Source organism: Chanodichthys erythropterus, chromosome 8 (assembly GCF_024489055.1).
Source record: "Chanodichthys erythropterus isolate Z2021 chromosome 8, ASM2448905v1, whole genome shotgun sequence".
Classification (NCBI taxonomy): Eukaryota; Metazoa; Chordata; class Actinopteri; order Cypriniformes; family Xenocyprididae; genus Chanodichthys; species Chanodichthys erythropterus.
Window position 1 is genome coordinate 17,130,296 of NC_090228.1, and position 22,051 is coordinate 17,152,346.

The 22,051-nt window shown below is 36.9% G+C and overlaps 1 protein-coding gene across 19 annotated transcripts in view; it reads left to right on the forward strand.

Moving 5' to 3' along the window:
- Nucleotides 1–22,051, forward strand: part of cacna1c (calcium channel, voltage-dependent, L type, alpha 1C subunit) — a 152,720-nt gene that overhangs the window by 109,076 nt on the left and 21,593 nt on the right. For 7 of the 19 annotated variants that reach the window (XM_067392127.1, XM_067392114.1, XM_067392116.1 and 4 more), the window contains 22 exons: nt 2,892–3,031; nt 5,575–5,714; nt 6,332–6,493; nt 6,602–6,804; nt 8,381–8,484; nt 10,165–10,337; nt 11,639–11,707; nt 13,534–13,624; nt 14,589–14,615; nt 15,010–15,170; nt 16,407–16,632; nt 16,725–16,926; nt 17,018–17,138; nt 17,824–17,938; nt 18,202–18,322; nt 18,869–18,938; nt 19,265–19,400; nt 19,537–19,666; nt 19,758–19,817; nt 19,958–20,064; nt 21,567–21,654; nt 21,790–21,897. In XM_067392127.1, the coding sequence (XP_067248228.1) occupies nt 2,892–3,031; nt 5,575–5,714; nt 6,332–6,493; nt 6,602–6,804; nt 8,381–8,484; nt 10,165–10,337; nt 11,639–11,707; nt 13,534–13,624; nt 14,589–14,615; nt 15,010–15,170; nt 16,407–16,632; nt 16,725–16,926; nt 17,018–17,138; nt 17,824–17,938; nt 18,202–18,322; nt 18,869–18,938; nt 19,265–19,400; nt 19,537–19,666; nt 19,758–19,817; nt 19,958–20,064; nt 21,567–21,654; nt 21,790–21,897 (2,754 nt within the window). Of the gene's footprint in view, nt 1–2,891; nt 3,032–5,574; nt 5,715–6,331; nt 6,494–6,601; nt 6,805–8,380; nt 8,485–8,706; nt 8,823–10,164; nt 10,338–11,638; nt 11,708–13,533; nt 13,625–14,588; nt 14,616–15,009; nt 15,171–16,406; nt 16,633–16,724; nt 16,927–17,017; nt 17,139–17,823; nt 17,939–18,201; nt 18,323–18,868; nt 18,939–19,264; nt 19,401–19,536; nt 19,667–19,757; nt 19,818–19,957; nt 20,065–21,566; nt 21,655–21,789; nt 21,898–22,051 lie in introns of those variants that run through there. The other 12 variants (XM_067392119.1, XM_067392124.1, XM_067392125.1 and 9 more) reach the window with 6 other exon arrangements.

Genomic DNA, 22,051 nt, shown 5'->3' on the forward strand with positions numbered 1-22,051 from the left:
TTTGAAAACCCTAGATATTTGATCGTTGATAATATTTTGTGTGTGTGTGTCCGTCCAGGACAGGTCTTGGATCAGAGGCAGAACCCGAGAGCACAGGGAAGCACTGTGCCAGATGCCTCTGAGTGTGTGTGTCTGTGTCTGCCAGCTGGTTCAAAGGAAAACTAACACTTCTCGCCTTCTAAGAGTCTTAATAATACATTCTCACTCACAGGGATATCTTACGCTACTCCAGGCTTAAATTGACCTTTTTAAATGTGCTATTGCTGCAATTATGGGCATGAGTGAGTAGCCCTGTAAATCGCTCTTTCTCACTCACACTTTCTCTGTTTCTCTCACTCTCACTCCATCTTTCAGAGAGCAGCCGGTCAGTCTTGCTGGAGGATATGCAGTGTAAACTTATAATTATGAAGTAATATAAAGCGCACCATCACATGGACTCACACACTCTTTCTCTTCACTGTTCTGTCCACACAGATATACCATAGGAGAGATTAGATATGGGACCATTGTAATAGGCATGATATTGTCCCATGATGGACTGATATAGATGTGTTCAGCACATATAAGACAGCTGGTGCTGGTGGAGAGATTACTGAAAGAACATTGAGAGAATATTGACTCCTGAAGTAAGTGATGCTTCGTCTAAAAGGGATCTTTTCATAATTTATGTAATTAATTTATTATTTCATTTAATTAATTTTTCCCCTCAAGTCCACATAATGCTAATCAGTTCGTGACTATTTTCTATGTTCTCTGACACTTAGAATTAAATTGGATGATTTTTGCTGATGTGCCTTTAAAACTCATATGTAAAGTCCTCTTTGCATGTGAAATGAGATGTCAAGTGTTTTTCATGCTGATTTTGGAAATTGGAGTTGATTACTGTAGATTAGCTTCAATAAATGATCTGAGGAGTACTGGGCAGTTTTGCGTTTTGAACATTACATTATGTTTTTATAGTACACCAAACCTTTATTTTAAAAGATAAAGGTAAATTTGAATACTCATAACCCCCTTTTAAACAAAGTCACTTAAATTGTTTAAAGAGGTCATGAGTCATCAAATGTACCTTTATCTTTATCTATCTCTTGACCACAATCAAAAGTCAAGCTTTATTCCACACCATTTTCTTTACAGAACCCTTTTGCCCTAGTATTTGTTACTGATGTTCAGGAAAGAAGAGGATTCTGGCAGGTTGTGTAGTTTGAATGGATCTGAGTTGGTGACCCAAAGCTCATGGGCCCAAATCTGGAACTATTGAGAACAGATTGACTGCAGTTAATGTATTTTGTAAAAGTTACTGCTGACAGACCGAGCCATGGGAATATTTCCGTCTCTCTCAATGAGAATAGTCGGAGTCCTTATTTTGTTCTGTAAACCCTAACACTTCTCAGGGGACTAGACCGTCTCAGCGCAGCTCCCACGATCTTTGACCTCCTACATCCACACGCACAGCAAATCAGGAGTAAATGGGTGGAGTCAACCGTGACTATATGCGTTCTATTAGACTGCATAGATATGTCTTATCCAATCACGTTGTAGAACACCGAGGGAATAAAGAGAACAGGATATCAAAATTAATCTATGATTGAATCTAATACAGCAGATTCAACTGTCTATTTAAATGTAATTGTTAGATGTTCTGTGTGTATGTGTGAGTGTTTGTCTGTGTGTGTGTGTGTAATAGATTGCTGTGGTGTTGATTGCGCTGATGACCGAGGGCTCTTGTCAGTAATTGAGCTTAATTAATTTAAGAGCCTGGGATTGATTCCGGATCTCAGAGTTTAGTCTACAGTAAAGTAGGTGATAACAGCATCATTTAACCCTGTTTTTAAAGCAGCTGGATTTAAAATGTGATTCCACACGAACTAAACACCATTCTGCTCCTCTTCAAGGAGTAAGTCACTCAAAAATGAAAATATAAAGGATATAAAGGATAATTATATATTATAATTTAACTTTATGCATAAAATTACATATATAATAACAGTGACATGTTGATTCAAAGTTGCAGCTCTGCAGTGAATTCTATATCAGTGAAGTCTGTATCATCTATATGCGTTCAAGTTTTAAATTGACTAGTTCCTTAAAATTAAGGCTTATCATGATGTTCAGTCCACTATCCCCTCCACAAAGGAAATTGCCAGCAGAATCTTTTTTTTTTAATAAAAATCTCAGCTATAATGACATTATGGTAATTTCCAAGCTAATGTTCTCCCTTCTGTGTGTAGCAACTATTTTGACTTTTATCTTTAGATACAGTATGTCTCTAGAATCTGCTGAAATGTGTTCCCACTGAATGTGTAATGGTCCGAATGTTATTTCTGAGCATAACAGTTGAGCTCTGTGTCTCTTTTAAGAGTCTTTTATTACTATTTAATGATTTAATCTGCCACAATAATATCAAACTTTTGAATGGTCTTCATTTTTTTTTTTAAGCAAATATAGATATTGATATAAAATCAATGTTATTAATTAATCAACTGACGGCCCATGTTGAAACAAATCATGTCTAAAATCCCTTTTCCCAGAGTCCTGTAGCTGTAGACACATCTTCAGCGATGAATGTTTGTGATTTGATTCTCACAGGAGAGTTGGGAGACAGTCAGCAAAGACTTTTGAAATTCAGCTGGCATTTACAGACGCAGCATTTCTGCTCTATAATCCACTCGAACAAAATGTCTCTGGTGCACCAACATTCTGTGTGTTTGTGCGTGTGATATCTGTTCTCTTCTGATAGGCCTGATCTGTAATAAAATGTCATCCAGACAAATGGCTCAGAACATTTTCTGATGTTGGTTCAGAGCTTTGGGCGGCTTTACGTTTAAAGATATTAGAGCTGATGCAATTAGAGAACTAATATCCTCTTTCTCTCTGTTTTGTCTGTCTAGGAACGGGTGGAGTATCTCTTTCTGATCATTTTTACGGTGGAAGCGTTTCTGAAAGTTATTGCATACGGGCTGCTGTGTCACCCAAATGCGTACCTGCGGAATGGCTGGAACCTGTTGGATTTCATCATTGTGGTGGTAGGGTGAGTACAAGCTCCCTGTGTATCCCTTGAGACACATATGGACAAGTAAGCGTTCTCTAGTGTATGGTTTGAATTATCATAGAAACTTTTAATAAAGAAAAATGCTTTTTATAACGCGTCAGTGTATAGCTTTTCTTTTTGCACAGAAGCCACATCTGAAGTGGCAAATATAAAAGCTGAGCACAGGTTGTTTAAATGGATAGTTCATCCAAAAAAATGAAAATTTGCTGTTAGTTTACTCATTAATTCATATAATGCAAGTCAATGGCTACCGTCACTTTGAAAGTAAAAAAAAATCATATACAGGCAAAATAAAATTAATACCCGTGGCTCTTGAAGATTCATTGAGGTCTTATGAAGCGAAGGTCATTGCAAGAAACTGAACGTCATTTACAGCATTATTACCTACAATCCACAGCCTCTGGCAAATGGTCCTGAGCATGTTCACTGCAGTCTGAAGCATGAGCTTTCTGTTGCATAATGATGTATAAAAGACCTCAATGTATCATCATTAGCTATTGACTTGCATTATATAAATCACCAATTATTATATGGATAACCAATAGTGCTCAGAATAAATGAGTACACCCCATTTGAAAAGTAACATTTTAAACAATATCTCAATGAACATAAAAACAATTTACAAAATGTTGACAAGTTGTTTTATATAACATCTGTTTAACTTGTAACATGAAAGTAAGGTTATTAATATAACTTAGAGAACAAAATTGTCAGTTTTACTCAAATTAGGGTGATGCAAAAATGAATACACCCCACTGAAAGTCTCTGGAGCAAAGCAAAATTTTAGACAAAAAAATGTATAATTTAAAAATAATTCAACCACAGGTGAGTCTAATTATTCATTACACAGGTGTCCAGCAGACAGTTGACTATAAAAGGCTGTTAAAACCCCTTCCCATTTCATGCTGTCAGCAAAGAAATGTCACAAGACCTGAGAAAGAAAATCATTTCTTTACACCAAAAAGGTGAAGGCTACAAAAAGATCAGCAAAGCTTTACTTATCAGTCAGAATACTGTAGCAAAAGTGGTACAAAAATTTTAAAAAGATGGAACTACAACCATTTCACAGAGCCATCCACAGAAGTGAACACTTTGACAGGAGCGTTTTCTGATGAGAAGGGTTGAAGAAAATCAGTTCAGTTCACTGCAGTTATCTAAAGAAGTAGAAAGCCAAGCTGAGCTGACTATTTCCCATGACACAATACGGCATACACTGCAGAGGAATGGCATGCATGGGTGCCATCCATGAAAGAAGCTTTCCTAAAGCCCAGGCACAAAAAAGCCTGCCTAGAGTTTGCCAGGGCCCATGCTGACAAAGATGAAGACTACTGGGACTCTATACTCTGGAGTGATGAGACCAAGATGTTTTTGGAACTGATGGCTTCAAAACTGTATGGCGTCCCAAAGGTGAGGAATACAAAGAAAATACATGGTGCCTACAGTGAAACATGGTGGTGTCAGTGTCCTTATGTGGGGCTGCATGAGTGCTGCTGGTGTCGGGGAGCTGCATTTCATTGATGAATTCACAGATGTACTGCTCTATAGTGAAAGAGAAGATGCTACCATCACTCCGTGCCCTTGGTTGTTGTGCACTTTTCCAACATGACAATGATCCTAAACACACATCTAAGGCCACTGTTGGATTTCTGAAAAAGAACAGGGTGAAAGTGATTCAGAGGCTCCTGATCTGAACCCAATCGAACACCCATGAATTCTGAATAGACATCACTCTCCATCCAGCATCCAGTCTCTAAAAGAGGTCATTCTTGAATATAGATGCTGCAAAATGTCTCCAACTTGTTCATTCCATGCCTAGAAGACTTGGTGTTGTCATTAAAAATCATGGAGGCCATACAAAGTACTAGACGTACAGTAGTAGTTTTTGTTGTGGGGTGAACTCATTTTTGCATCACCCTAATTTGAGTAAAACTGAAAAATGTGTAATCTAAGTTATATTATTAACCTTACTTTCATGTTATAAGTTAAACTGATGTTATATTAAACTTAGTCTTGTCAACATTTTGGAAATTGTTTTTGTGTTCATTGAGATATTGTTTAAAATGTTAATTTTCAAAGAGGGTGTACTTATTTACACTGAGCACTGTGTGTGTATAGAGAGAGAGTACACACACAGTGTGGGGGGGGGGGGATTCCCAATAAAATAGTCTAGGATTAACAATAAAATAGTGTAGTTCACTTTTCAAAATAGGAAGAAAAAAAAAAAGGAAAAAAACGGCTGAAATTATCTTATTTTTAAATTGAGTTTCAAGGTGCATCTTATTAATAGTGCTTCAAATGGTATTTAGCTATTTTAACTTTGAAAAGAAATGAATAGTACATTTTAAAAAATACAGTATGTTTAAAAACTCCAGTCATATCATAGATGATGCTGCACCCTGAATAAAGTCAAGACTAGTATTATATAATGACTAAAACAACAAATTAATTAGCTAAAATATTTTTAAATCTGGAATATAAAATTTGAATGAGTCAGTAACTTCTTCTTTCATTCTCTCATTCAGGCTCTTCAGTGCAATATTAGAGCAGGCCACTAAAGGAGACGGTGGGACTTCAATGGGAGGCAAGGCTGCGGGGTTTGATGTAAAAGCCCTGCGAGCCTTTAGAGTGTTAAGACCTCTGAGACTCGTGTCTGGAGTACCTAGTGAGTACACGCACACATTCATACGCACACACTCTCTCTCTCTCATCTGACGATTGCTGAGTAAGTCGTTCATGAGTCAGTGCTAAGAAACAGAGAGAACATGAATTTAAATTTCCTTTCTGTAGGAGGATCTGAAATGATTCTAAAAAATGTAGATTCAGTAATCACAACCCAGAAATTCAGGAGTCAAAACTCTATTAAGCTGTTGTTATCAGCAGGTGTAAGCACAGCTTTTTATGATTATGTAGTCAAATTCATTTCCTTTTTGATTGGCAATTTTATCCAGAATGCAAGTGTTCATTACCCGTTATTATTATGCATCTCTCTGGAATAGCTGATTTTGTTTAGGCAGTTGCTTTATTCTGCAGTCAAATATTTTTTTCGACACTTAAGTATAATGACTGTTAAACTGTTTACTGTAATTGACCATCCATTGTAAGCTGTTCTGGCTTCACGTCACATTGAGATCCTGATCATGATAAGCTGACTGTATATGATTATTTTATTATTAATCATATTCAAAGTATTAACAGTTACTTTGCTCTTCACACATAAAACAATGAGGAAAATTATTACTTAGAGGGTTTGTTTTAGATTAATTTCCTGTGTGGTTGCAGGTTTACAGGTGGTGCTGAACTCCATCATTAAAGCCATGGTTCCCCTCCTGCACATCGCTCTGCTAGTTCTGTTCGTCATCATCATTTATGCCATCATCGGCCTCGAGCTCTTCATGGGCAAGATGCACAGAACCTGTTTTTTCTTCAAAGACGGACACAAAGGTCAGGACTCTTTAGCATTTGTTCTTTAGCATTTGTTCCCCCTTCCTTTCTAGTCATTAGCCCCTGGTCTTTACCCAGATCTACTGACAAAATCCTATTTTCGTTCAGGTCCTATTTCTGAAGAGAAGCCGGCCCCCTGTGCCCCAAGCTCTGCCCATGGACGACACTGCTCCCCGCCCAACATAACGCAGTGCATGATGGGATGGGAAGGTCCAAATGATGGAATCACGAACTTTGATAACTTTGCATTTGCCATGCTGACTGTGTTTCAATGCATCACGATGGAGGGCTGGACTGACGTCCTGTACTGGGTGAGTCTGCTCCAGTAACGGCACACCACACTTTTTGACTGTACACATGAGCAAACATGGTCCGGTACAGAGAGACATGCACAGCACATGAATGGGGTACGGTTAGGAATATTTCCCAGTGTGCTTGGTTAAATATAGACACACTATTGTAATTTCTAAAGGGAATCCCAAAGTAACCATAATGGGAATTTTCTCATAGGATTTTACACAAAAACTAGGTATTTTAGAACATACAGTTATCAACGGGACTATCATGATTACCTGCCAGATAAAATGCATGACATTAAAAGTATTTAAATGTATAACATTGAAAGCCATTTTCCCCATGTGATTTCCATTATTATGCATAGAAAAAATATGAGATGGGAGGAAAAATTATTTGTCAATGCTTGTGCTTTCCCTCGCAAACCTTTTGTGTTCCCCTGAGAAACGTTGCGTTCGCTCGCATAACATTTGTGTTCTTTGCGAGCAAATGCAGTTTTACATCCATTTTTATACTTTTTGGGGTTTTTTGGAATGTACTTTACATTGAAAAATTCTAAACATTTTTCACCAAGATAATGTTTTTTGAGTTTGCAGAAATGACTTGCTAAACATCAGTAAGAATCTGTTGAAAACTACAAACCGATTAGCAATATTTTGTAACATCTGACATTATTTTCCAGCAAAACTTTGTATGAATTTATGAAGTTATATTATAGCTGCATAATTTCCAGTGTGTTATACTTTTCTTTTTGTAAAGAAAAAATATTATTTAACTGCAAAAAATAAATAAATAAATAAATAAGGCCAGATTTACATTTGTAGAGGTTTCCCTTTCAGACAAAATGTATAGGAGGAGAGTGTTTAAATAAATCATGCAACATTTTTTACTAAGGTTTACGCTGGTCAATTTACTGGTATTTGCGCCATTATTAACACCCCCAAAAAAGCATGTCTTAAACCAGATGCTAATAGTATGCGCTGTTCTTGGTAGATTGCGTTGGTCATTATGGAAATGGTCTGGCTGCGTCTGTTCTTTAATTTGCACGTCGTCAGTAGATTGCGCTTTTTTGGAATTGCGCTCTCACGCTAATTTGCCATGTTTAGTAAATCTGGCCATTAGTATGTAATCAGTAATATAAATATTTCTAGCAAATATATAAAACCGTTGCCCAAAATAAACATTGAACATTCTTGTATGGTGGGGCCATTGAAAATGTTTGCAAGGAAAGTAAAAATCAGAACTGCTTGCCTATCTTGCTAGCAGAAAAGAAATCCTTTTGAGCCTGTGTGTGAGATTATATCACTGCTGATCTCCACAGGCCATCTATACTGTATCTCAGTCTTCTGCGCTCTTCCAGATACTTAAAGTGATTGACGGTTTTCCTGATGACATCTTTTAACGCAGTCAAACAGACTCGGCTGAACGTTTCTCTCTCGGTCTTTCTCTCTGTTGAAGATGCTTTATGCTTCATGGGTTTGCTTGATGTTCTGAGTTTCTGAGGGACAAGCATGTGCTGTTCACTGCACTCGTTTCTGCTGACTGTCTCTCTGCTCTTCTTTCTTTTTTCTAACTGTCCCCTCCTCGTCTCAGATGCAGGATGCCATGGGTTATGAGCTTCCTTGGGTCTATTTTGTCAGTCTGGTCATCTTTGGATCCTTTTTCGTTCTAAATCTGGTTCTGGGTGTGTTGAGCGGGTAAGCATTGTGTGCTGAGTGTGTGTGTTTTCTGTGGACAATACAACAAGCTCTGACCGAACCATCCAACATTTTCTTTCTTAAAGCACTGGGACTGATCGAGCCACAGAGGGTTTGTGTAGCACTGCCCATGTAGACACATACTAATCAATCATTCATCCCTCTTCAACTCTGTACCCCTCCATCCATCCATCCCTGTCTCTCCCCATACTCAATCCCTCCCTCCATTCCCAGGTGAATGATGCTGTAGGGAATTCCTGGCCGTGGCTTTATTTTGTCACTTTAATCATCATTGGCTCCTTTTTTGTTCTTAATTTGGTTCTTGGGGTTTTAAGCGGGTAAGGGACGCTCATTCATTCTCTCCATATTTTTTTTCTCTCTTTCTAACTAAATTTTTATCCTTTGTCGGAGAGAGTGTGTGAGAAAGCTCTGTTATCTTCTTGTGTTTAACACAAAAGGATCAGAGTTGTTTTGTTTCCTTTTTCTCTTTCTATTATTAAAAATTAGTTTCTGATGAGACTCTAATGTCTAATTACACGTGTGCATTTTATAGCCAACTATGTTATGAAGTTAATCAAACTTCTCTGAAATGTTCCCAAAAGTCAACATGAAATCAGCATTGACCCTATTGAATTAAATACACATTCATAATGTCATTGTTGTGAGTGATTTTCTTGTTAATTATCTTGTTCTGTTTCATGCAAGAAATACCTTACCATATACCATTTTGGGTCAGTAAGATTTGTTTTTAAAGAAGCTTGTTTCTGCCACTAAATAAAAAAAAATAAAAAAGGTAATTACGACTGTTTATCTCACAATTGCAATTCTGACTTTTTAACTCGCAATTATGACTTTTTTTCTCAGAAATGCGAGATCTAAACTCACAATTGTGAGTTATAGTCAGAATTGATTGATATAAACTCCCAATTGTGCCTTTTTTTTCAGAATTTATATTCTCATATATATGTCCGAATTTATGACTTTATATCACGCAATTCTGACTACAACATACAATTCTGACTTCATAACTTGCAATTCTGGCTTTATCACGCAATTCTGACATTATTACTCGCAATTGTGTTTATATCTCACATTTCTGAAAAAATAAATATCCAAATTGTGAGATAAAAAGTCGCAATTACCTTTTTTTTCATGGTGGAAACAAGCTTCCACATCAAGGATATATGGTCATTTATCAAAGGTGACACTAAAGGCATTTATAATGTTGTGAAGATTTTAAATAAATGTTGTTCTTTTGAGCAGCACAATGTTCTCTGTTTCTTGAGCATTAAATCAACATAATTAGTATGATTTCTGAAGGATCATTTGACACTGAAGACTGGCGTTATTTTCCTGGAGTAATTACTGAGAATTACTGGAGTCATTTTAAAGTATATAAATATAGAAAACAGTTATTTTAAATTGTAATAATATTTCACATTATTCATGTTTTTACTGTGTTTTTGATAAAGTAAATGCAGCCTTGGTGACATAATACACTTTTTAGAAAAACTAGTGTTTATAGTGAACTAGTGAATACTATTTTATGTTGACTTTAATTATTATTTAATTAATATTTTTAATATTCAATTGCAAATTCTTTAATTTATTTATTTTTTTTAAATTTAGTCTGTTCATTTTATGGGATGGATATTTAGAGAAAGTCTCTCCTCTTTTCAGAGAGTTCTCTAAAGAGCGAGAAAAGGCCAAAGCTCGCGGCGATTTCCAGAAGCTCCGTGAGAAGCAGCAACTGGAAGAGGATCTAAAAGGCTACCTGGACTGGATCACACAGGCGGAGGATATCGACCCTGAGAATGATGATGAGGGACTGGATGACGACAAGCCTAGAAATCGTAAGTACGAATCAGGGAAGCACCAGGGTTGGGAATTGATCTGCTCTTAGGTTGTAAGAATCTGAGATGTTTGCAAGAGCGTTGTCCATGCATATTTAATATATTAATTTTAAATGCAAATGAGGATATTGAAATTTTTAAGTGTTACAATGTTAAACTGACTTTTTTGATTGCTTTAGTCTATACTTAATCTGAAAATACTTCCAAATCTATAAATATCTACATGAAATATTTTTTTTTCTTTTATCTCTGGCCCTTCAAGCATGATTAAGGCCTAATTTCACACAGTTAGGCTGATGTACAGTCTCTTTCTCTACACGTGCAAACAATCCTGAAAATATTAGAAACACTGTGTGGATTTTGGGTAATATTCTTTGAAGAAACAAATTTGCCTATTGGCTAGTTTGTTGTATCTGTTTTCCATTTGAAAATAAACAGCAGCTCACCTTAAAAGATTGATTGTACAGATTGGCTGCCAAATTCTAGTGGACAAAACCTCATCCTGCTTACTGAGACAGATATAAATCATTAGCTCATATTACTATATACTCAACATATATTTTATATATTTTATAGATTATTTCAGTTGCAGATGAGAGTTCTCCATCAGAAACTCAACACAAACCAAAACTCGAAGGGATAGATGGATGTGTTTGTGCTTGTAAGTGGACTGGTTTTGCTGTCCTTATTAGGGATAAAAGCAGCAAACAGAAGCGGACCAAACCTTGTTGTGAGGATATTTCCATAAGGATAAAAGTTTCAGAGAGGATCTAGATAGTGATCTTGATCGAGCGAGAAATGCCAGCTTTAGGCTTAGGGTTTGTTTAGGGTAATTATAATTCATCTATATTAAGAATAATAGATGGGGGAGTTTCTGCAGGGATATATATACAGACGTGTGTGTGTGTGTGTGTGTGTGTGTGTGTGTGTGTGTATGTTTTTTTTTGTGACTCTGGCGTTTCATAGCCTGAGATTATGTATTGTCAGTCCAGCCTGAAATCACATGGGAAAACACTTTCACACACGCACAATATATTCAGATATACTCTAATCCACATGCTGACGTACATCTGGTGGCACAAAACTGAACTGCACCTCATTAATGCAACACATTATTTGTATTTTTGTATCAACAGTGATGTTTTATGTTAAGTGTTTTGTGTTATGTGTCTTGAGTTGGGTGTGACTGCCGTGCTCAATGATAATTGTTCAGGATGGAGAGGACTGGTGGCGTCTCACTCTTTTAGTGTCTGTGAATGTGTCTGTCTTTGACTGTTTGAGTCTTGCTCTGTTGTTTTCAGGGAAGACTCATCGTTTACAGTACATCCGTGGAGCGGTGAAGAAAAAAGCGGCTCTGCTTCGTAAGGCGTGTGCGTCTCCATAGCAACCACGGTTTACTTTTGCGTCTGCATGGCAAAAGTGCAACAAGCCCCCCCAGACCTTTATACTGACCCCTAACCCATCCTCACCCTCCAATCTGGGTATGGAGGGTGATGGGGACTCCCTGATCAGTTCTCTATATTTTAGATTTCTGAATGATGATGGGCATGAAGATCTGAGAGTTTTGAAATTTGGACTCACTGCTCTTTTGGGGTGGTAGTTTTTTCTGTTTGAAATATCTGGACTTATAACTAGCATGTTATTGTTTTTTTTTTCTCCAGGTATTTTAATCAGAATCAGGTGCTTTGTATTCAATTTCAGTCACACATCAGGCTCCTGTTCCGATGTGATCTGCATGTGATGCCTAGACAGAAACAGTTCTGCTGTGCACATCACGGTCCAGATGGTTCTGACTCTGAGGTTGTGATTTCTTTTTGACAGCCATTGTGAGACGTTCGTAGAGATAGGATGCAAAGTATTGTAGATGTATTTTTTTTTCGGACTCATGTTGCTTCTCCCCATTGGTCTACGCTAGCTTTGCGTTAGTGTATCTTTAATAAAACAAGAAGTAAAAATTACTTCTAGTAACAATCATTTTCATCTTAAATACATTAATTTTCAAAATACATAATCAGTGTACTAATGATGTAATGTCACTGTTCGACATCTGTAATCCTCTCTCGGAATATCCGATCAAGCATAATCCCATTTCCAAGGGTGGTGTATTCTGGTTGATAATGTGCTATTTTTTTATCTGAGAAATAGAATTAGGGTAAAAGGTCAGAGCCAATGAGAATGCAGCATGGAATTTAGAGAGCCTGCTTGACCCCACCCCCTGTGCATGTTAATGAGATGAAATTGTAGGTCTGCATGCTGATTGGTAGATTAGCATAGTTTTGGCTGGCAACAGAATCTTTTACATGACAAACTGTTTTGTTTTGTGTTTTGTTTTGTTTGGATTTTTGTTGTTTTGTTTGGATTTTTGGTTTGTTTTTGTTTTGTTTTGTTTTGTTTTGTTTTGTTTTGTTTTGTTTTGTTTTGTTTTGTTTTGTTTTGTTTTGTTTTGGTTTGTTTTGGTTTGGTTTGGTTTGGTTTGGTTTAGTTTGGTTTTATGCTGTTTGAGGCCTGGTTTAATCAAGATCTGTTCATAGGTTCAACACCCATAAAACTATACGAACAGTATAGTATGTTGTAAGTATGTGTCTGTTGATGAAGTGTGGTATACACTTTCTGGGGGACATGCTCTCACACATTTCATCTTAAACGCTAAAGGACACATCTGAGCAAGGATATGGACAAAAGGTTGGCTTGGCTGTCATCAGGACTGTTGAGTCTGTTTATAAAGAATTTGCACAGTCAATCACAGTCATCAACTATTTTATATATTATGATTTTGTTATAATTTTGTCCTTATGACTGTGGGATTTGAGATTATTCAGGGGTTTTTTTTAATTAGCATATTACTGACAACCAACTTTATGATATTTACAGCATCATATACAAAACTTGCTCTTGTCGATAACATAGGAAAGAAAACACATTGTGATTATTCGCATTTGTCATTTAGTAATTGTTCATTTTGGACCTTGGTCTAATCTGTCAATGTGTCAGGGTAAGCGTGTAAGTAAGGGTTCTTTACAGGTTGGAAGTCAGTTGCTTGTGTGTGTGTGTGTGTGTGTATATGTGTGTGAGTGCGTGTGAAACCAGCCTTTGATGAGCAATGAGTATTGTCTTTACTGGTAATTCATCACTCTCTCTCTCTCCTCTCTCTCTCTCTCTCGCTCTCTCTCTCTTTATCTCTCTCCCTCTCGTGCAGTGAGTATGCCGGCCAGTGAAAATGAGTCAGTGAACACTGATAATGCTCCAGCTGGAGACATGGAAGGAGAGACCTGCTGTACCCGCATGGCGTAAGTCCCACAGCATCCCGTTCCTCCTCTTTTCTCCTCTTCCTTCTGCTCTACTTCCTGATCATCTCCTTTGCTTTTCTCTAATTCTTATATTAATCTTTTTTTCCAATATTTAATCCTCTTCAGACATATTCTTTTCAGACATTTACAAAAAATCTCAGTAGTAAGGTTGCGCTGTAGGTTTAGCTCTAGTCCCAAGTTAAAGCCAGCAAACTGGCAGGCGAGGTCAGCAGGGCCCAGTGGGCAGCTCTTGGCGCTCCCGTGATCTTCAGTCATTTTCTCTCTGTGCATCTGTTGCTGTTGTCTGTTTTCCAGCTGATCTGCCCCATCAGTGATCAGTGTTTTATGTCACAAACACAGATAGGAACATACAAGCCATAATATACAGTAGGAACATTCCCACAGATAGTGAAAATTGTTCACAGAGTGAATCTATTAAACAGTTAAATCAGAAGAACTGTTGAATTACTCACAAATGTCAATAGAAAGTTAAACAGAACATGTATTCCTGTAAACTGAGTCTTTCCTGAAAACAACTTCTGTCAAGCCAGTGCAGCACACTGAACAGAAACAGACCTGTTTGCTATGGTGTTTACATTTTGTTTTCTATCTATCTATCTATCTATCTATCTATCTATCTATCTATCTATCTATCTATCTATCTATCTATCTATCTATCTATCTATCTATCTATCTATCTATCTATCTATCTATCTATCTATCTATCTATCTATCTATCTATCTATCTATCTATCTATCTATCTATCTATCTATCTATCTGTGGGTGCCACTCAGTTGCTTCTGCTCATCATCATTTGTTCCACATGGGGGCGCTGTAACATAGTAACGATGTATGAGCAGGTCCACCTGACTGCCCCCCAGTTTTGCTGTCTCTGTGGAAACGCTGTCCTTCATGATGTCGTGTCTGTTCTGTATGTATAATACATTCTGTTTTCCATTCCAGAAATAGGATCTCCAAATCCAAATTCAGGTTAGTACATTACATACCGTCTGAAGGCGATGTTGCCTTCCTTGCCTCTCTCTCTTCATATATATATGTGTGTGTGTTTGTTGTGTTTTGATGCCAGTGTTGTGTTTTGATCATCACGGTTGCCCTCTAATCAGTGGCTGCATATCCATTAACAAGTTCAGAGTTATTCAGCTTTGTTTGCTATAGATGCCAAAAGAATTCAGAACAGCAGAATTTCCAATCACTGCCAGTAGAAACACACATAGTTGTTATGTTTCCAGAAAGTGCATTTAGTGAATACTGAAAGGATATTTATCCCAGCTGGTAAGAATGGCGGGTTGAAGAATCAGGTTGCACATACTTTGAATTCTGAATTTTTTATATTATATTCTTCTCTCTGTCCTTGTATTTGCAGTCGATATTCACGCCGGTGGAATCGGTTATGTCGGCGCAAGTGCCGTGCAGCAGTGAAGTCGAATGTGTTCTACTGGCTGGTGATTTTCCTGGTATTTTTGAACACACTTACCATTGCCTCAGAGCACCACAAGCAGCCAGACTGGCTCACCAATGTACAAGGTACTCAACACTACAATCACACATTTATACTTCACTGTACACATTTTAAAATAAAATACTAAAATACTGTAACTATTGAAATATAAAATAGTGCAGCTTATCAAATATTTGTAAAAAAAAAAAAATGTATGTTTTATATACTGTACTGTAATTAGTTTAATTCCCTTTTCCCTTTTATTGACGATGCTACAGTTATGTCTCCCATGTCTGGTATCACTCTGCAGCAGGGATGGGCAACTTCGGTCCTGGAGGGCCAATGTCCTGCAGAGTTTAGCTCCAAGCCTGAAAAAAGAAAAAAAAAGACTCACCTGCCTGTAGCTTTCTTGACCTTGATTATCTCATTTAGGTGTGCTTTATTAGGGTTGGAGATAAAACTCTGCAGGAAAGTGGCCCTCCAGGACTGAAGTTGCCCACCCCTGCTCTACAGTCTCTCGGAGCTCAGCGGTGACCATCCAATCTAATAAAAACCTCTCATAAAATGTTGTTATGTGATTGATCTCAGAGCCTTGGTTTGTACTGTCTATATTGAAAAACGTTTTGAAATGCCTATAGATGAAATGAAAAATACTTGGCCGACCAAGACTGCTCTGTTAATAATGCTACATTACTGCAGATATTTCAATAAATAACACAATGTTGATTCTGTGAAATGTCACACTCTATTAGTTTTTTCGGATCCACTCAATATACACTACTGTTCAAAGTTTTTTCAGATGTTTTTGAAAGAAGTCTCTTAGACTCACTAAGGCTGCAATTATTTATATATATCAAAAATACAATAAAACAGTGATATTGTGAAATATTATTACAGTTTAAAATAACAGTTTTCTGTTTGAATATATTTTAAAATTTAATTTATTCCTGTGATGGAAAAGCTGAATTTTCAGCATCATTACTCCAGTCTTCAGTGTCACATGATCCTTCAGAAATAAGTCTAATATGCTGATTTGCTGCTTAAGAAACATTTATTATTAGCAATGTTGAAAATGGTTGCGCTGCTTCATATTTTTGTGAAAACCATGATAAATTTCTTTAAAGTATAGAAAGTTCCAAAGAACAGCATTTGTTTAAATTATAGATCTTTTGTAATATTATAAATGCCTGTAATGTCATTTTTTATCTATTTAATGAGTCTTTGCTGAATAAAAGTATTAATTTCTTTTTTAAAACAAATTACTGACAACAAACTTTTGAATCTATATAAAGTAAATGGATGTGTTGTTTATGTGCCTACAGACATCGCCAATAAGGTGTTGCTGGCTCTTTTTACCGGTGAGATGCTGCTGAAGATGTACAGCCTGGGCCTACAGGCATATTTCGTCTCCCTTTTTAACCGCTTCGACAGTTTTGTGGTGTGCGGTGGGATTCTGGAAACCATCCTGGTAGAGACAAAGATCATGTCACCCCTCGGCATTTCTGTGCTGCGCTGCGTACGTCTGCTCCGCATCTTCAAGATAACCAGGTATGTGTTCTAGACGCACGTGTGTTTTTTTTGTTTTTGTTTTTTTAGTTGGGGTGTGTGACTTTGTATTAATTCTGACTGTCCATTCTCAGGTACTGGAACTCTCTCAGTAATCTGGTGGCATCTCTGCTGAACTCGGTGCGTTCGATTGCATCCCTGCTTCTGCTGCTCTTCCTGTTCATCATCATCTTCAGTCTGCTCGGAATGCAGCTTTTTGGTGGCAAGTTCAACTTTGATGAGACACGCCGCAGCACCTTTGACAATTTCCCCCAGTCTCTCCTCACCGTCTTTCAGGTTCTGCCACAGTCTGAATCATAGCACACACTCTCAATTTAAGTCTTTAAACAGGACCCATGTTTGACATGAATTTATTTTTTGTTTGTAGATTTTGACCGGTGAGGACTGGAACTCTGTGATGTATGATGGCATAATGGCGTATGGAGGGCCCTCCTTTCCTGGCATGCTTGTTTGCATTTATTTCATCATCCTCTTCATCTGTGGAAACTGTATCCTAAAAAAAACACCTGTTTAACACAACATGATGTGCCGGTTGCATAAACTGCTAATGCTAGTCTTTCAAGTTAGTCATACTATCTTTTTTCTTTAAGACTGTTCATAACTTTTTAAAGTCAGTTACATAAAAACATTGTAGATTGGTCTAATTTGATACCGAAAAGTAAGACTGATTACCCCTAACTAACTGCTAGTTGGTCGCAAAAGTTCTGAAAATGCAGTCTTAACATAATGGCTATGTTTATGCAACTGACCTGATGTTTCTAATATTACAGGGATCCTTAAAAACGGATCCTTTAAAAGTCTTATTTAAAATTTAAGGCCATAAAAAGCCTTAAAAAGTCTTATGAGAGATATTAAATTTTAGATGACACATTGACTTAGACATTTCTAAATCATTTACATTATTTATTATTATTAAATCATTATTATTCTTTCTTTGTGGATTTGCTTGTTCACATGACAATATTAAATGGCACTAAATCCATTTATTGTTATCAGCAAACTTTGAAACTTTTGAAACAACTTTGAAAATATCGAGATATAATTTTTTTTGTCAATATTGCACATCCCTAATGTACAGTATACAATTTTATTTCTTCAAAAGCTTTAATGTGCAGCAACCTTGTATTATAAAACCGATAGTTCTGTTCCTGGACATCCCTGAACTCTAAACAGACATCCTCCTGAATGTCTTCTTGGCCATTGCCGTGGACAACCTGGCAGACGCCGAGAGTCTAACATCAGCACAGAAAGAGGAAGAAGAGGAGAAAGAGAGGAAGAAACTAGCCAGGTTCAGTGACTCACAGTTCACTTGAGTGCAATGCTTTGAGATGGTCTGAGGGCCTATAAAACCTTCCTATGAGGATTTCCTGTCTCCCGCCTAATGAGCTCATTAAGGCTGTATCGGTTATGACTTCATTAGTTTAACATTGAAGAAATTAAGTATCATTTTACAGAAGTGTTTTTGCCCCTCTGAAGAGCTGTAAATACAGGTGCTTAGTGGAGCCGTAAACTGCACATGCACACATTTATGACGTGATTACTGTCTTACAGAACGGCTAGTCCCGAGAAGCGCCAGGAATCTGAGAAACCACCTCTGGAGGATGAAAAGAAAGAGGAAAAGATTGAACTAAAATCCATCACTTCTGATGGAGAGACACCAACTGCCACCAAGGTCACTAGAAAGAGGCCACATACTGTAGAAACACAGATTAAAGCAATAATAGGAATATAGTGCACACCCAGAATGGCAACAAAAACATGTTAAAAGCACTAATGTTCAAATTATTGTTTGTAATAACCGATAGTCCCTGTAGTACGTTTTGAAAGAACCACACTGCATTTATATTTGTTTCTGAATATTAAGCTAAGTAAAGGAGAGAGTAAATTAACATTAAATTTGAATTCTTTGTGGAGAAGAAAAAAATACATACAGACCGCACACAAATATGCAGGCATTTACATTTAGATGCACGGGGATTTTTTTTTTTGTAGCAGATTATCTATTATTAAGATAATTCTTCTAATTAATTGTGCCTAATTAATTGTGCCTGCTTTTTGGGATTAATTCACATTTTCCAGTAATTTGGGCCAAGAAATATTAGAATTAGTAATAATTTTAAATATAATTATATTATTATTATCTCTAAATATTAATTTTACAATAATATGCAAAAAAAAAATTTAAATAGTTTTTTATTGTTTGCTTCTCTGAATTTAGATCAACATAGATGAGTACACAGGGGAGGAGAACGAGGAGAAGAATCCATATCCTGTGAACGATTTCCCAGGTGTGTCAAAAGAAAGTGCTAAAAAAAAATATATATATATATTTTTAAAAAACTGAGGAAACTGTCAGAAGTAATTCCACAGAAGAGCCCAGGCCTGTTTTATTCAGCTCTGGGAGAACTCTATGTGAATTGTTTTTCAGTTGAGAAAAGATCTCCACTTTACTGTTGATTTCCCCCAAGTTCACCACATTTTCCAGCCCATGTCACCTTCACCTGATGACATGGGTCATCTACAGTGATTCAAAGACTGTTGAGGGATAATGTGTCTGATGCAGTTAGTGGATGATTTTTTTTTTCAAAAATTCTCTTTTGTTTGTTCTTTTTAGCAGGAGAGGAGGATGAGGAAGAGCCAGAGATGCCTGTAGGTCCTCGTCCTCGTCCACTCTCCGACATTCAGCTGAAGGAGAAAGCCGTCCCCATGCCAGAAGCCAGAGCTTTCTTTATTTTCAGCACCAGTAACAAGTATGAAAAGCACATATACACACCTATAGACACTGATTTTGACATCAGTTGGTTACTTTAATCAGTATGTATTCTAAGTCGACACTCAAAAATGTCTCTCAAACACATTTTTTCCCCCTCTCTCTCTCTTCTGTAGGTTCAGGGTTTTGTGTCATAAGATTGTAAACCACAACATCTTCACCAATTTAATCCTGTTCTTTATACTGCTGAGCAGTATTTCACTGGCAGCGGAGGACCCAGTGAAGAATGACTCATTCAGGAATCTGGTACACACAAACACACTGACATGTTCATCATATTTGTAGCACTGCTGTTCTGAGGCTTTAATATGTGCATGTCTCTCTTTTTCTCTGCTAGATTCTAGGCTATGCAGATTATGTGTTTACAGGAATCTTCACCATAGAGATCATATTAAAGGTAAATTGCACATTTAAAGGTAAATGTGTCCCAGTTCATTTCATGCTAATAATATCTTTCCTACTATAACCTTCTCATGAGTTTCTTTCATACTCATCTAATTCCTCGCTGTCTCTCCATTTGTCTGCTCTTCCTCTCAGATGACAGCGTATGGAGCGTTCCTACATAAGGGTTCATTTTGTCGAAATTATTTTAATATTTTGGATCTGGTGGTGGTCAGTGTGTCTCTGATCTCCTCTGGAATTCAGTAAGTACCTTTTTCCAAACTAACTGACAAACTAACCAGTACTACTGCTTCTCATGTCACAAATAACCTATCCAACGCAACCCTTTTTAATACCAATGTCCGATCAAATGCTATTCAGTTCATGTCCAGCCAATCCAGTGTTGTGATTGTTAACAAAAACTGAAACTATTACAAATCTTTTGTTTGTTGTTTGTTTTTTTTTTGTTTTGTTTTTTTGCTATTTACTATTAAAAATCAAGTTTTCGGTAATTGAAATAAAGCTAAAGTTAAATAAAATATAAATAATAAATAGGAAAAAAGCTATTTTGAATCCCCCCCCCCCCATTTAAAACATTTAAATGTAAACATTTAATCAAATCATCTTCAGTCCATGCAGACAAAAAAATGATTAATCAAATGCACTCGAATAACGCACAAACAAATTCGATGAAGAGCACATCAAAATGGATGTGAGGCTATATCTCTGCAATGCTGTAGCATATTCAGACCAAACTTGGTGTGTGTTATGACAACCATGACCTGCACAGGGTACCTGCACAGTTTTGGCACAGTGCCACCTGGTGGTCAAGAGATGGTTAAAGAAAAATGGTTATTTTTGCTTATAACTTCTGAATGGTTTGGTCAAAAATCACAAAACTAGTCTGTTTAGATTTAGCGCAGCATGTCGAGTCGAATGATACCCAATTTTCCCATATCGGCCATTTTGGGTGTCGCCATTTTGAATTTTGGCGTAAAATGCAATATATATTTTAATGAACGCATTGGTGTATCGTTACGAAACTCAGTAAGCCTCATCTGCACCATGCCCTGAAGGTACTCAAAAAGTTTGAGTTGAGACAGCGTCACCTTGTGGTCAAAAATTATAATGGAAATTGTAAATGTTGCCTTGGCTACTAATAAAATTATAATTCATCCTTAATTAAGTCGAAGTACTAAAATAAAAACTGAAATAAAAGTAACTTAAACTAAAATTAAATAGAAAACTGAAAATATAAACATGAAAGCTAATTAAAAATAATAATAAATACTTTAATAGTATACAGATAATATTAAAATAAAACTGGGCCAGAATATATCACCCTGAATTGCTGGCACTGAAGTAATTTGCATCCTTATGGTAGCGGGTCTGCAACAACATTAAACTGAATACTGACTGTAAATGAAATGAGATGCTGTTGCTCACTTTCTCTCCCTCTCTCTTTCTCTCTCTCTCTCTTTTTTTTTTTTTTTAAATTTCCTCGCTGGATGAAAGGATGTATATATAAAAAATGTATATTTTCATTTTTAATTATAATAAAACAAATCTTTTGACTGCATTAATACGGTTAATCTATACATTTAAAATGGTCATATCCGTTGTAATTAATATGGAGTTGAAAAGGGGAATGTGTTTTTTTCCTCCCCTGTTGTCCATGGACATCTGCATCTCTCTATAGTGTTGTGCACATGATCAGTAATTAGTCAGTGTGATTGGTGGTGCTGAACTGTGCTGTGATTCACAGGTCAAGTGCCATTAATGTAGTGAAGATTCTCAGAGTGCTGAGGGTATTGAGGCCCCTGAGAGCAATCAACAGAGCCAAGGGCCTCAAAGTAAGTCTCTCTCTCTTCTATTCACAGAAAGTTTGCACAAAAAACTGTTCAGATGACTCTGACCTATACTCTCCATATATTGTGATGGATGTGATGAACATTTATTTTATCTGAGAGCTTTGTTTGCGTCCACAGCATGTGGTCCAGTGTGTGTTTGTAGCCATCCGCACCATTGGGAATATCGTCATCGTCACCTCTTTGCTGCAGTTCATGTTTGCCTGTATTGGTGTTCAGCTCTTCAAGGTAAGTTCTGCTGTCTCTCAACACATACAGAGTGAACAGTTACATTATTGCTAAAAATCTATTTCTCTATAGAGAAAATGAATGGGATTTTTAATTCTGGAACCCAGCTATTGCATTGTATGTGCTGTTGGCACATCAGTCCACTTGTGTGAAC